This window comes from Nerophis ophidion, linkage group LG19 (assembly GCF_033978795.1).
Source record: "Nerophis ophidion isolate RoL-2023_Sa linkage group LG19, RoL_Noph_v1.0, whole genome shotgun sequence".
Classification (NCBI taxonomy): domain Eukaryota; kingdom Metazoa; phylum Chordata; class Actinopteri; order Syngnathiformes; family Syngnathidae; genus Nerophis; species Nerophis ophidion.
Genome location: NC_084629.1, coordinates 47,541,533 through 47,554,753, shown reverse-complemented (window position 1 = coordinate 47,554,753; position 13,221 = coordinate 47,541,533). Strand labels below are relative to the sequence as shown.

At 41.6% G+C, this 13,221-nt stretch overlaps 1 protein-coding gene across 12 annotated transcripts in view; it reads right to left on the bottom strand.

Annotated features, from left to right (window-relative positions):
- pde11a (phosphodiesterase 11a) overlaps positions 1-13,221 on the bottom strand; it is a 154,103-nt gene that overhangs the window by 40,031 nt on the left and 100,851 nt on the right. For all 12 annotated transcript variants that reach the window (XM_061880172.1, XM_061880173.1, XM_061880174.1 and 9 more), the window contains 2 exons: positions 8,009-8,118; positions 5,456-5,546 (listed from right to left, as the gene is read on the bottom strand). In XM_061880172.1, the coding sequence (XP_061736156.1) occupies positions 5,456-5,546; positions 8,009-8,118 (201 nt within the window). The remainder of the gene's footprint in view (positions 1-5,455; positions 5,547-8,008; positions 8,119-13,221) is intronic.

The following is a 13,221-nucleotide window of genomic DNA, read 5'->3' as shown; positions in this document are numbered from 1 at the left end:
CAGTAGGATTTAAGGTCCAAGCTTACATCAAACTCAAATTTGTACTGCATACCTTGGGTAAGTGCCGGAGTAAGAAGAGGTTTTATAATAATTAGCGCATGCTTACTCTTACCGCATGCCTTTGGTAAGCGCAAGAGTGAGAAGAGGTTTTAAATTAATTAGCGCCCCAGCGGCAATTCAAAGAAATATGGTAGTTGCTTCGGCATTTTTGTTGGTGTGGCACCTGCCGGGGATGTTGGCATGCAGAGTTTCAAGCACTCCTCATTCTCTAGCGGGTCCCTTTTCAAATGTTGCTACATTAGCAGTGCTGCTACTTTTTTTAGCAACGCTTTTGCCGCATGAATGTTGAACATATTCCCGTTTGAAGCCAAACCACGATGGATGTTGGACGTTGGAAAAAAACTCCCTAAAAATGGATGCTGGAATAACACTGTCGTTTTCAGGAAGGTGCATCTATGTAGATGTATTAGTCTTAGTATGCTGTTGTTTTTCTTGGGAATTAATTCTTCCTCCATTTGTTACCAGATTCGCACCTTCTCTCTCTCGTAATACCACCAGCACCTCACCGTTAGCATCACAGCAAACGTTAGCATGTCGCTACCTCTCTGCTCCGCGGGAGCATGTGACATTGCACACGTGACATTGCACATGTGACATTGCACACGTGACATTGCACACGTGACATTGCACACGTGACATTGCACACGTGACATTGCACATGTGACATTGCACACGTGACATTGCACATGTGACATTGCACATGTGACATTGCACACGTGACATTGCACATGTGACATTGCACATGTGACATTGCACACGTGACATTGCACACGTGACATTGCACATGTGACATTGCACATGTGACATTGCACATGTGACATTGCACATGTGACATTGCACACGTGACATTGCACATGTGACATTGCACATGTGACATTGCACACGTGACATTGCACACGTGACATTGCACATGTGACATTGCACATGTGACATTGCACACGTGACATTGCACACGTGACATTGCACATGTGACATTGCACACGTGACATTGCACATGTGACATTGCACACGTGACATTGCACATGTGACATTGCACATGTGACATTGCACACGTGACATGTGTAAGAAGGTGCGCTTGGTTTATGTCTCTGTGAGAAGGAGACAAGAAAGAGTGAGAAGAGCCTGTAGTGTAATGCCCGCAGCTAAAAGCAACTGTGTGAGAACGTATACTCCAATATCACCATATAGTCATTTTCTATAACGCACAGAGACAAACCCGCGATATATCGAGTATATCGATATATCGCTCAGCCCTTCATGGAAGAGAGATGTAACTATAAAAAAAAAACTATAAAAACAATATCACAGCATATTATTTATGCCTTATATCCACAACAATGCACTAATTTAATTAAACTGCAAAGTAAGGAAATCAAATGACCATCAATATCAGCAATATTATGATTATTACTTACCACTAGTGCTGGGCACCATAGAAAAATGTCAATCATGCCATTTCTATTTTTATCGTTTCAAGCGATAGGCTGTATTTTTCCCGGGGCATTACACTACAGATTTTTCTCACTCTTTCCTGTCTCTCCTTCTCACAGAGACATGAAACAAGCGCATCTTCTTACATACGTCACATATTGTCGCGCTTGCAACGTCATAAGCTCCGGCGGAGCAGAGAGGTAGCGGTATTGGGTAACGTTAGCTGTGGCGCTAGCGGAGCGGTGCGAGTGGTAATACGAGAGAGAGAAGGTGCGTATCTGGTACGATTGTCTGTTCTGTTGAACAGACAGACAATCGTAATATGTCAAGTATGCGGCAAAAGCGTAGCTAAAAAAAATAGCAGCACTGCTATTTTGTAGCTTGTGAAAAGTCACCCGCTAGAGAATGAAGAGTGCTTGAAACTGCATGTCAACACCTCGGCCGGTGTCACACCAACAAAATGCACTGACCCATTGAGCCGGGCGTCTTCCATTTCCACATCAACACCGTATGACACAAATACTCAACAACAGAAGGATAACGTCTGCAGGAACCGACCACATAGTGAAGGACATACACTATTTGATTTCCTATTATGCAGATCATTTTAATTTGACACTTATTGAAATATCATGCTGCGATGAGGTGGCGACGTGTCCAGGGTGTACCCCGCCTTCCGCCCGATTATAGCTGATATTTGCATCAGCGCCCCCCCGCGACCCCAAAGTGAAGTGAAGTGAATTATATTTATATAGCCCTTTTCTCTAGTGACTCAAAGCGCTTTACATAGTGACACCCAATATCTAAGTTACATTTAAAGCAGTGTGGGTGGCACTGGGAGCAGGTGGGTAAAGTGTCTTGCCCAAGGACACAACGGCAGTAACTAGGATAGCACAAGTGGGAATCGAACCTGCAACCCTCAAGTTGCTGACACGGCCACTCTACCAACCGAGCTATGCCGCCCAAAGGGAACAAACGGTAGAAAATGAATGGATGGATGAAATATCATGTGTGACATCATGCACAAAAGTGCACTTTATTTGTTTTAAACTATTGTAGTGGCGTTCTGTACAAAAACTGCAGTTTAATTTGGTGTTGTTTTCTATATGTCATCTTAGTGACATCATGCACAAAAGTGCACTAATAGCTTGTTTTAAAATGTCTCTGACAATCTTGCACTTTCTGTTTTGAAATGACATGAATGTTTGTGCCACTGCTTAATAACTGTTTAATAAATACACTTTTGGCCAATTAACTTAGTTGTGATTTCCCTCTCTGCATGAAAGTTTAAAAGTAGCATATATGAATGCAGTATGAAGAAGAATGTTTGAATGTAGACACATAGAATCATCATACTGCTGTGATTATATGCATCAAGTGTTCATTCAAGACTAAGGCAAAATATCCCGATATATATGGTGTATCGTGACATGGCCTAAAAATATCGAGATATTAATACAAGGCCATACCGCCCAGCCCTATTTACCACTATTTAAAATTGTTCAATTAATCATCACACATGTTTTTTCCTTAGAAGCATTACTGACATGCATGAAGAAATGGGTCTCAATGGCCATTATAGAACAACTAAATGGAAAGACATGAAGTTGGTCCCCTCCATTGCAACAGATCACACTCCTCTGAGAAGACCACAGAGTGTATCTGTGGGATTGTTGTCAGTTTCTGGCAATAATGATTTTATTTATTACTTTAATATTACTTTTTTATTTACTTTTCTTTGCGGAATGGCTGGAAGGAAGCACATGGTTCTACAGCATTAAAGCAGAGAGTGTGGCATTCTTTTTCATAGACATTTAGGCCCTGTCTACATTATCGAAAGGCCTTAGTGGCCACATGCGTGGACAGCACCTTTTAGCTTTTATTTACAAAATTGTGTAATGAATTGGGGTCTTATGGCCGCTTATGTGGACACTTATACTGCCATCTGGTGGTGTCAGAAGAGTATAACATACAATGGAATTTGGGAAAAAAAATGTAAAAATAAAAATTAGAAAGTCACCTACACAGGAAGTACACGTTTGTGTACTTATGGACTAAGTACCGTATTTTTCGGACTATAAGTCGTAGTTTTTTTAATAGTTTGGCCGGGGGTGCGACTTATACTCAGGAGCGACTTATGTGTCAAATTATTAACACATTAACGTAAAATATCAAATAATATTATTTAGTTCATTCACATAAGAGACTAGACGTATAAGATTTCCTGGGATTTATGGATTATGAGTGACAGATAGTTTGGTAAAGGTATAGCATGTTCTATATGTTATAGTTATTTGAATGACTCTTACCATAATATGTTAGGTTAACATAGCAGTTGCTTATTTATGCCTCATATAACCTACACTTATTCAGCCTGTTGTTCACTATTCTTTATTTATTTTACATTGCCTTTCAAATGTCTATTCTTGGTGTTGGGTTTTATCAAATAAATTCCCCCAAAAATGTGACTTATACTACAGTGCGACTTATATGTTTTTTTTCCTTCTTTATTATGCATTTTCGGCAGGTGCGACTTATACTCCGAAAAATACGGTACTTACTTATGGTATATTATTTATTTATTCTTTATTTATTCACTGTTCTACAACAAACAGAGAACAAGAAAAGGAAAAGGGGTAGGATTACATAAGCTCTGCTTCTTCCTACTCCTTTTCGGAAGTGCTGTCATGAAACAAATGGCAATATGTGATGCGTTACATTGCATCGTATGCATGGTCAAAATACACTGGAACTGAACTGAACTGAACTCGTCTCCTGAGCTAAAAAATTGACACCCGTGGTAGAGAAATCGGGCTTCACGGTGGAAGAGGGGTTAGTGCGTCTGCCTCACAATACGAAGGTCCTGCAGTCCTGGGTTCAAATCCCGGGCTCAGGATCTTTCTGTGTGGAGTTTGCATGTTCTCCCCGTGAATGCGTGGGTTCCCTCCGGGTACTCCGGCTTCCTCCCACTTCCAAAGACATGCACCTGAGGATAGGCCCCTCCCACCTCCAAAGACATGCACCTGGGGATAGGCCCCTCCCACCTCCAAAGACATGCACCTGGGGATAGGTTGATTGGCAACACTAAATGGTCCCTAGTGTGTGAATGTGAGTGTGAATGTTGTCTGTCTATCTGTGTTGGCCCTGTGATGAGGTGGCGACTTGTCCAGGGTGTACCCCGCCTTCCGCCCGATTGTAGCTGAAATAGGCGCCAGCGCCCCCCGCGACCCCAAAAAAAAAAAAAAAAAAAAAAGGGGAATAAGCAGTAGGAAATGGATGGTAGAGAAATCTGTAGATTAGTTTGTTGTGCAATGTCTAAAAATGTTTCTGTGTCGGCCTCTAAAGACATTTTTGCCAGATCCACAGACACACGTAGTAACTTGTACTTTGAAAATTAAGACTACGTTTTTGCTCTGTTTTTCCGTTTTTTGTTTCGTGTTTTTTCGTAATTTTTTACCAATCGTTTTTTGTTTTTTTTTGGGGGGGGGGGGGGGGGGGGGGGGGTGCTCCATTAATGAAAAGAAAGCTGAATGACCAAAACATAGACTGACCAGTTTACATGGGCCCCATGTGCACAGCTTTGTGCTGCACAAATGCAGGTGTGTGCACTCATTAGCATGAACAGAACATAAATAAATAAATAAATGGGTTGTACTTGTATAGCGCTTTTCTACCTTCAAGGTACTCAAAGCGCTTTGACACTACTTCCACATTCACACACACATTCACACACTGATGGAGGGAGCTGCCATGCAAGGCGCCAACCAGCACCCATCAGGAGCAAGGGTGAAGTGTCTTGCTCAGGACACAACGGACGTGACGAGGTTGGTACTAGGTGGGAATTGAACCAGGGACGCTCGGGTTGCGCACGACCACTCTCCCACTGCGCCAACATCTGGAGTTCGACTTTGCAACAAACAGAACACAACAACAAGAACAGCGGAACAAAAGAAAAATGGCTCACCTCGCTTTGCAGGATCATGACAGCGTGGTTGAAGTGGTGATGCTCCAGTGTAGCCGAGGTGCCATAAAGCAGCGCCAGAGCTGAGCCCGTCCTGGCATGTGCATGTCCACACACACACACACACACACACACACACACACACACACACACACACACACACACACACACACACACACACACACACACACACACACACACACACACACACACACACACACACACAAAAACAAAAAAATAATAATCAGCATCCAACGTTACTTTTCCCTGTGGTTGTTGGAACTCATTCAACATTCACTGGGGACACATCAGCCAAACTACACTTAAAGTGATGTTATTGGTTTGTTTTGGTATAAAATCCCTCTGGCTGCCTACAAAATAAGTACACCAGCACAATACAAAAGCTATTTTTACAGCGCTCCTTAAAAAAGGTGGGAAAAAGGTGATATTGGGAAAGGGGGGAAGAGTAAAAAAATATCAGTCAAAGGCTGGACCTCCGGGAAAAAACCTAACTTGCAATGCACACATAAACCCGTTACATTTAATCACGACAACTCGCACAGAGGGGGCGGGTGGAGTTGTAGCCCTGGAAGGCCCCGAGGGGAAAAACAAGCGGTGGAGAAGGCATGGGGTGGGGGAGGGGAGGTGTGTGCATGTGTGCCCAATTGTCTTGGGTGTAATGTTTTTGCAGACTGAGGCCGCTCTGAAAAAGTTCGACTTCAGGTGTCGTTGAGAAGGGAGGGAGGTCAAAAGCGTCCATCATTGAGGTGTCCTCGGGGGTGTTTTTCAGAACAGCCTGGTCCTCAAGGCCATTCGAGGGAGTCAAATCGTAAATTAGGATGTTTGTTTTTTGCGAACAGACAAAACAATGGCTTGTCTGTTCTTAATCCATGTCGGCTCTCTCAAATTCATTTCAATCTTCCTTTTCAGCAAACTTCTCCGTGATGTGATCCATCTTGCGCGGACTGGCACCTCATTATATCTCGGACCTCATCCAAATTTAAACTCCTGCATGCGCTCTGAGGACCGAGAGTCGGCTCTAGCTCGTGGTGCCCAAGACCAGACTTAAAACCAGAGGAGACAGGGGCCTTCTCTGTGGTCGGCCCTAAGCTCTGGAGCACTCTGCCCCACCATGTTAGAACTGCTCCCACTGTGGAGTTTTTTCATAGTTTGGCCGGGGGTGTGACATATACTCCAGAGCGACTTATGGGTGAAATTAATAACACATTACCGTAAAATTATTCATCTCATTCGCGGAAGAGACGAAGAAAATGTCAGTAATCGTCACACACGTCAACCAATAAGAATTCGGCGGGGGAGGGTCATGGCAGGAGTGCATTGTGGGTCATGGGATGCTAACTGCTATATGCTACTGCCGTAGCTATTAAAATGGATTATTTCATCATTGGCGGCAACTTATAAAAACTGAGAAGGGCTGAACAAAAATGGCAGCGAAAAGAAAATCATGTACTGCAGATTACAAGCTGGATGTAGTGAAATATGCAGCAGAAAAGGAAAAGAGGAAGCGGCGCATACCTTTGGAGTTGGCAGAGTTGTTTAGAAGCGACATCGAGGAAGAAAATGTCATGGAATTTATGGATTATGAGTGACAGATAGTTTGGTAAAGGTATAGCATGTTCTATATGTTATAGTTATTTGAATGACTCTTACCATAATATGTTAGGTTAACATAGCAGTTGGTTATTTATGCCTCATATAACCTACACTTATTCAGCCTGTTGTTCACTATTATTCATTTATTTTAAATTGCCTTTCAAATGTCTATTCTTGGTGTTGGATTTTATCAAATAAATTTCCCCGCAAAATGCGACTTATACTCCAGTGCGACGTATTTATGTTTTTTTCCTTCTTTATTATGCATTTTTAATACTCCGGAGTGATTTATAATCCGAAAAATACTGTATATGTGTAAATTAATGAACACTGATATTCAAGTATTATATATATATATATATATATGTATAATACTTCAATCTCTGTGAATTCTAGCTATAAATAAACTCCTCTCCCCTTAACCCTGCCCCCGGCACGCTCTGCCCACCCCAACCCCGCCCACCTCAAATACCCCCCACCCATAATCTCCCAAATTCGGAGGTCTCAAGGTTGGCAAGTATGTCATATTGAGCATGAAATAAATACTCAAAGTTATGTACAACACGTGTTCAAGCTATGTTTTTATTGTTTTTCATTTTTTGGGAAATATTGAGTGATCATTTTGGCGTAATCTTTTTGAATCATCCTTTATATTCCCTTTTTTGTTAATACACACATAAAAACCGGCCCTGGGCACATTTTTATTCCTATATTAAAATTGGTTCCTACATTGTCTGTAAGCAATAACTAAGATAAGCAAACAAAGCAATTTACGGTAGCACAAATGTCACCTGTTGGCCTCAACACCCTTGTGGAACACACATTTATGTAAGTCTTACACAACTTGTCACTTGACTCTTGCTGAGCTGCTGCAGGTGGCAACACAACAATGGAAGCATGTAGGAGGCTGTGTGCTTGGCAGAGACGGTAGGAGACACTTACTTCGCCTGGAACGCGTTGTTGGTGCCCCGGTGGTCCAAGTCGTGACACACGCAGCCCACTATGAGAGCTAACATCTCTACTTCTGTCAGAGTCTCCTGAAAACCGGCCGTCTGATTGGAAAATAAGAAAGCAAACACGCACAGTCAGCGTTTGTTACTACCTTAAGCTCAGGCATTGTTCAAAAATGGAAAGCGCTCCATCGGCAGCACCTTTCTGAAGAATAAACATGAGAATGGAACACACTCAGATGTTTACATGACTTAGAGCAGGGGTCGGCAAATGTTGGAAGAGCCAAGTTGGACCAAAAATACAAAAACAAATTTGTCTGGAGCTGCAAAAAATTAAAAGCCATATTACATACAGGTAGTGTGTCATGAGAGAACACAGATAGTGTGTTCACGAGTGGGGGAAGAGTGGATGGTGAGATCGACAGGCGCATCGGTGCGGCGTCTTCAGTAATGCGGACGTTGTATCGATCCGTTGTGGTGAAGAAGGAGCTGAGCCGGAAGGCAAAGCTCTCAATTTACCGGTCGATCTACGTTCCCATCCTCACCTATGGTCATGAGCTTTGGGTTATGACCGAAAGGACAAGATCACGGGTACAAGCGGCCCAAATGAGTTTCCAGGTCTCTCCCTTAGAGATAGGGTGAGAAGCTCTGCCATCCGGGAGGAACTCAAAGTAAAGCCGCTGCTCCTCCACATGGAGAGGAGCCAGATGAGGTGGTTTGGGCATCTGGTCAGGATGCCACCCGAACGCCTCCCTAGGGAGGTGTTTAGGGCACGTCCAGCTGGTAGGAGGCCACGGGGAAGACCCAGGACACGTTGGGAAGACTATGTCTCCCGGCTGGCCTGGGAATGCCTCGGGATCCCCCGGGAAGAGCTAGACGAAGTGGCTGGGGAGAAGGAAGTCTGGGCTTCCCTGCTTAGGCTGCTGCCTCCGCGACCCAACCTCGGATAAGCGGATGATGATGAATGGATGGATGGATGGAGATATAAATCGAATTATAAGGACTTAAAGGAAACTAAATGAGCTCAAATCTAGCTACAAATGAGGCATAATGATGCAATATGTACATATAGCTCGCCTAAATAGCATGTTAGCATCGATTAGCTTGCAGTCATGCAGTGACCAAATATGTCTGATTAGCACTCCACACAAGTCAATAACATCAACAAAACTCACCTTTGTACATTCACGCACAACGTTAAAAGTTTGGTGGACAAATTTAAGACGTAAAAAGAGGTGGCATAAAACACGTCTTAGAAAGTCGGAGAAAGTTATACATGTAAGCAAACTAGGGTGAGTTCAAGGACCGCCAAAATTAGTAGGACAAAACGGCGCTCAGCAAAAACTTGAATCATAAAGCATGTTTAATATAAACAGTGTGCTTTATAACAATTAAGGAGGTTTGTGTCATGTTTGTCCTCCAACATAAACCATATTAAAACAAAACATATGTTTTTTCCCCCCTCATTTGTTTCCATTTTTAAAATATTTTTGAAAAAGCTCTAGAGAGCCACTAGGGCAGCGCTAAAGAGCCGCGGGTTGCCAACCCCGTCCTACAGAAACCTTTTTAAAACACAAATATATTTTTTCCCATCCATCCATCCATCCATTTTCTACCGCTTATTCCCTTTTGGGGTCGCGGGGGGCGCTGGCGCCTATCTCAGCTACAATCGGGCGGAAGGCGGGGTACACCCTGGACAAGTCGCCAGCTCATCGCAGGGCCAACACAGATAGACAGACAACATTCACACTCACATATTTTTTCCCATTCTTTTTTTATTTCCATATATTTTTGAAAAAGCTCCTGGGGGCCACTAGGGCGGTGTTAAAGAGCCGCAGGTTGCAGACCCCTGCTATATACAAACAATTATTATTGATATCCCACATTTACTTTGTAATTAAGAACAATCATAATTTTAACTGCTGTTTTGATTCAGGAGTGATATATTTTTCCTGTGGGAGTAAAGAAAAATTATATTTTTATTCGACCAATTTCACCTATGGTCAGCAATCACAAGGTACTGTCCAGCCACACTAATCACTTTTATTCCAACAATGATTTGAAGAATGATAAATACTGAGATAAAGTAAGTACACTGAGGCCATTTCTCCTCATTTCCTCCCCGTAGTCATGTCTAACTACATGACATTTCCCACATTTACACTAACAATAAAACTCACACCAATAAGTCAGCATTTCAAATCATATTTCTATTGAATCAGTGACAAATTACGTACATATACTGTACTGATTTCACAGCTGGGTTATGAAATCCAGTACATAACATATTCATGGACTATTACTATTTATGAATCAAATGACCAGCTGAGTTCCAACGATGATCGATGCTGAAATAAATACATTTTCTTCCATTAACATCCAACACTAAAAATTCTCCTCCTGTTCTCATGATGATTGAGTCTCATTTTGTACAAAATTAAATGCGCTGGTGAAATAACATTATTATAAAGGCAGATTTAATCAAATTAAGACAGACTACCTACACCCCTAGTGCAAAAAAGCAAAATGGTGCATTCCATGTGTGGAAGTGTCACAGAAAGTTATGCATGAACATCTTATAGCACAAAGCTGTGGTGTGTTCAAAGACCACCGAATAAACTGCGAAATCTTAAATCTTGATGAAAAAAATATTCTAGATAAAACAATGACATAGACATGTAAAAATTGTGGGCTTCCTGATCACGGAGTGAGCCATCTACTCAGAGCATAAACACTTGATGCGGGTTAATTCACTTCTTTATTGGCATTATTGGCTTTATTTTAACAAAAAATCTGGAGGTACATTGAACATACCGTATTTCCTTGAAATGCCGCTGGGTTTATAGTATGCACCTGCCTAGAATTACTGCCGGGTCAAACTCGTTTTGCAAAATATATTTTTATTAGCGAATGTTTAGAATTTCCGCCGGGTCAAACTTGTCACGTCACGAGTGACAATTAACCTGTCATCATTTTCAAAATGGAGGAGGCTGATTTCAATCATTTGAAATCGCATAAAGGGAAGAAGATTTAAAACTATTCAGTAGGATTTAAGGTCCAAGCTATTGAATATGCTAAAAAGAACAGTAAGCAGCGATGTTTTATTAATATACCGTAGCTGCGTGTGTCAAATATATGTCATCAAATGACTCCCGCCTCCTGGTGGTAGAGGGCGCTAGTGATCCTTCTTGCGACTACTCGGCTGCAGAAGAAGTGACAACAAGCAGCAAGAGTGAGCAGCGATCCTTTATTTTTTCCTCTCGCTTGCACTTTTAACATGGAGGATTACATATGTAAAATAAAACAGTTTTCAAACTGGACTTTCAATCGAAGCAGGAGGTAAAAAAGGAAGATCTCCATCGAGACAGAGAGACTTTTAAAACTGAAGAAAGATAAGGAAGACTTCTATAAACAAAATATCGATGCTTTTGATCAGAAGGAGCTGCACATGGACTTCATTTATAAGTAAAAGTAAGACCATAATAACATTTTTTTAATTAAATGCGCTTTTCATGATGGTATCCTTACATCACACTCAAATTTATAAGCGCAGGCCTAAATTTACCGCATGCCTTTGGTAAATGCCAGAGTGAGAAGAGGTTTTAAATTAATTAACTACACGGCGGCAATTTAAGGAAATACGGTATTTTTCTTATTGCAAGTTTGTCCTTAAATAAAATAGTGAACATACAAGACAACTTGTCTTTTATTAGTAAAGTAAACTAACAAAGGCTCCTAATTAGTCTGCTGATGTATGAAGTAACATATTGTGTCATTTATACACCTATTATGTTGTCAACATTATTAAGGACAACTGGTAGAAAATGAATTATTAATCTACTTGACCATTTACTGTTAATATATGCTTCTATCTACACTTCTGCTAAAATGTAATAATCACTTATTCTTCTGTTCGATACTTTACATCAGTTTTGGATGATACCACAAATTTAGGTACCGTGTAGTTACAGATCATACAAGGGTCATATTTAAAGTCCTCATGTGTCCAGGGACGTATTTTCTCAGTTTATAAACGTTCAAAAAAATTTGAAAAAATAGTTTGTGATGCTAAAAAAATATAATACTAGATACACTCTGTACTTGGTATCATTACAGTGGATGTTAGGTGTAGATCCACCCATGGCGTTTGTTTACATTGTGATGCCGGTTAGCTACGGTGCAAAGTGCAGCATGTTTAGCTATTCCTTGTCCTGCAGTGATAATGCTACTTGTAAGAAATGTACTTTATTTATCCCAATGGAGGCGAGGATTAGTGATTTAGAAACACCTAAAACACTGCAGACTGCGGCTGGACGTTAGCTGCAAGCTAGCTAGCCATGTCTTAATGCACCTCAGTGTTATAACTTCACCTTTATCTTTAGAATGCTTCCATTCTCCCTTTTCTGTCCACACACTGTGTCTGCTTGTAAGTACTCAGTGATTGTTCGCTGCCGAGGATGCTCCTCTGACCACAAAACCGGCAATGTCATGACGTGACGACGATGCGCCGCCATGTTCGTTTAAAAAAAGGAGGTACTTTTTAGAGACGGTATAGTACGGAATATGATTCATTAGCATCGAGGTACTATACTAATAGTGGTATACCGTACAAGCCTATCTGGGTGCCAAAAGTAATACAGTAAACCCTCAGGTTTTGCTGTTTGAGTCTCTGGGACCCGTTTTCATTTTTTAATAAGATAAAAATGATACAATTAATTAATTTTTCAAACAGAGACTAACTTATTTTGGCTCATTTTCTGTGAAGAACATATATCAAAATACATATTTAATGACCACACACCATACACCCCCCTACACATTTCTATTACTATAAGATGTCTTGGTCCACTGGATAGAAGTGTGGAAATTGATGTTCTGTGTAACACGCACGCACGCGCACACACACACACACACACACACACACACACACACACACACACACACACACACACACACACACACACACACACACACACACACACACGAGGAGGGCAGAGTGTAGGTACACAGAACATCAGAGGGTCAAATGTGCGAGAAAATGAGAGCAGACAGTGTTGACAAACAATGTTGCAACCTTGCATGGGAACTGCAGGTGCAAAAACACAAAAGAAGAATCCCTGTGGGATGCAGAAACTGGCAGAGAAATTTTCCGTGCAACGGTCATATTGTTGTTACTCAGCCAGCGTTTGTGGGTCTGATGGACCC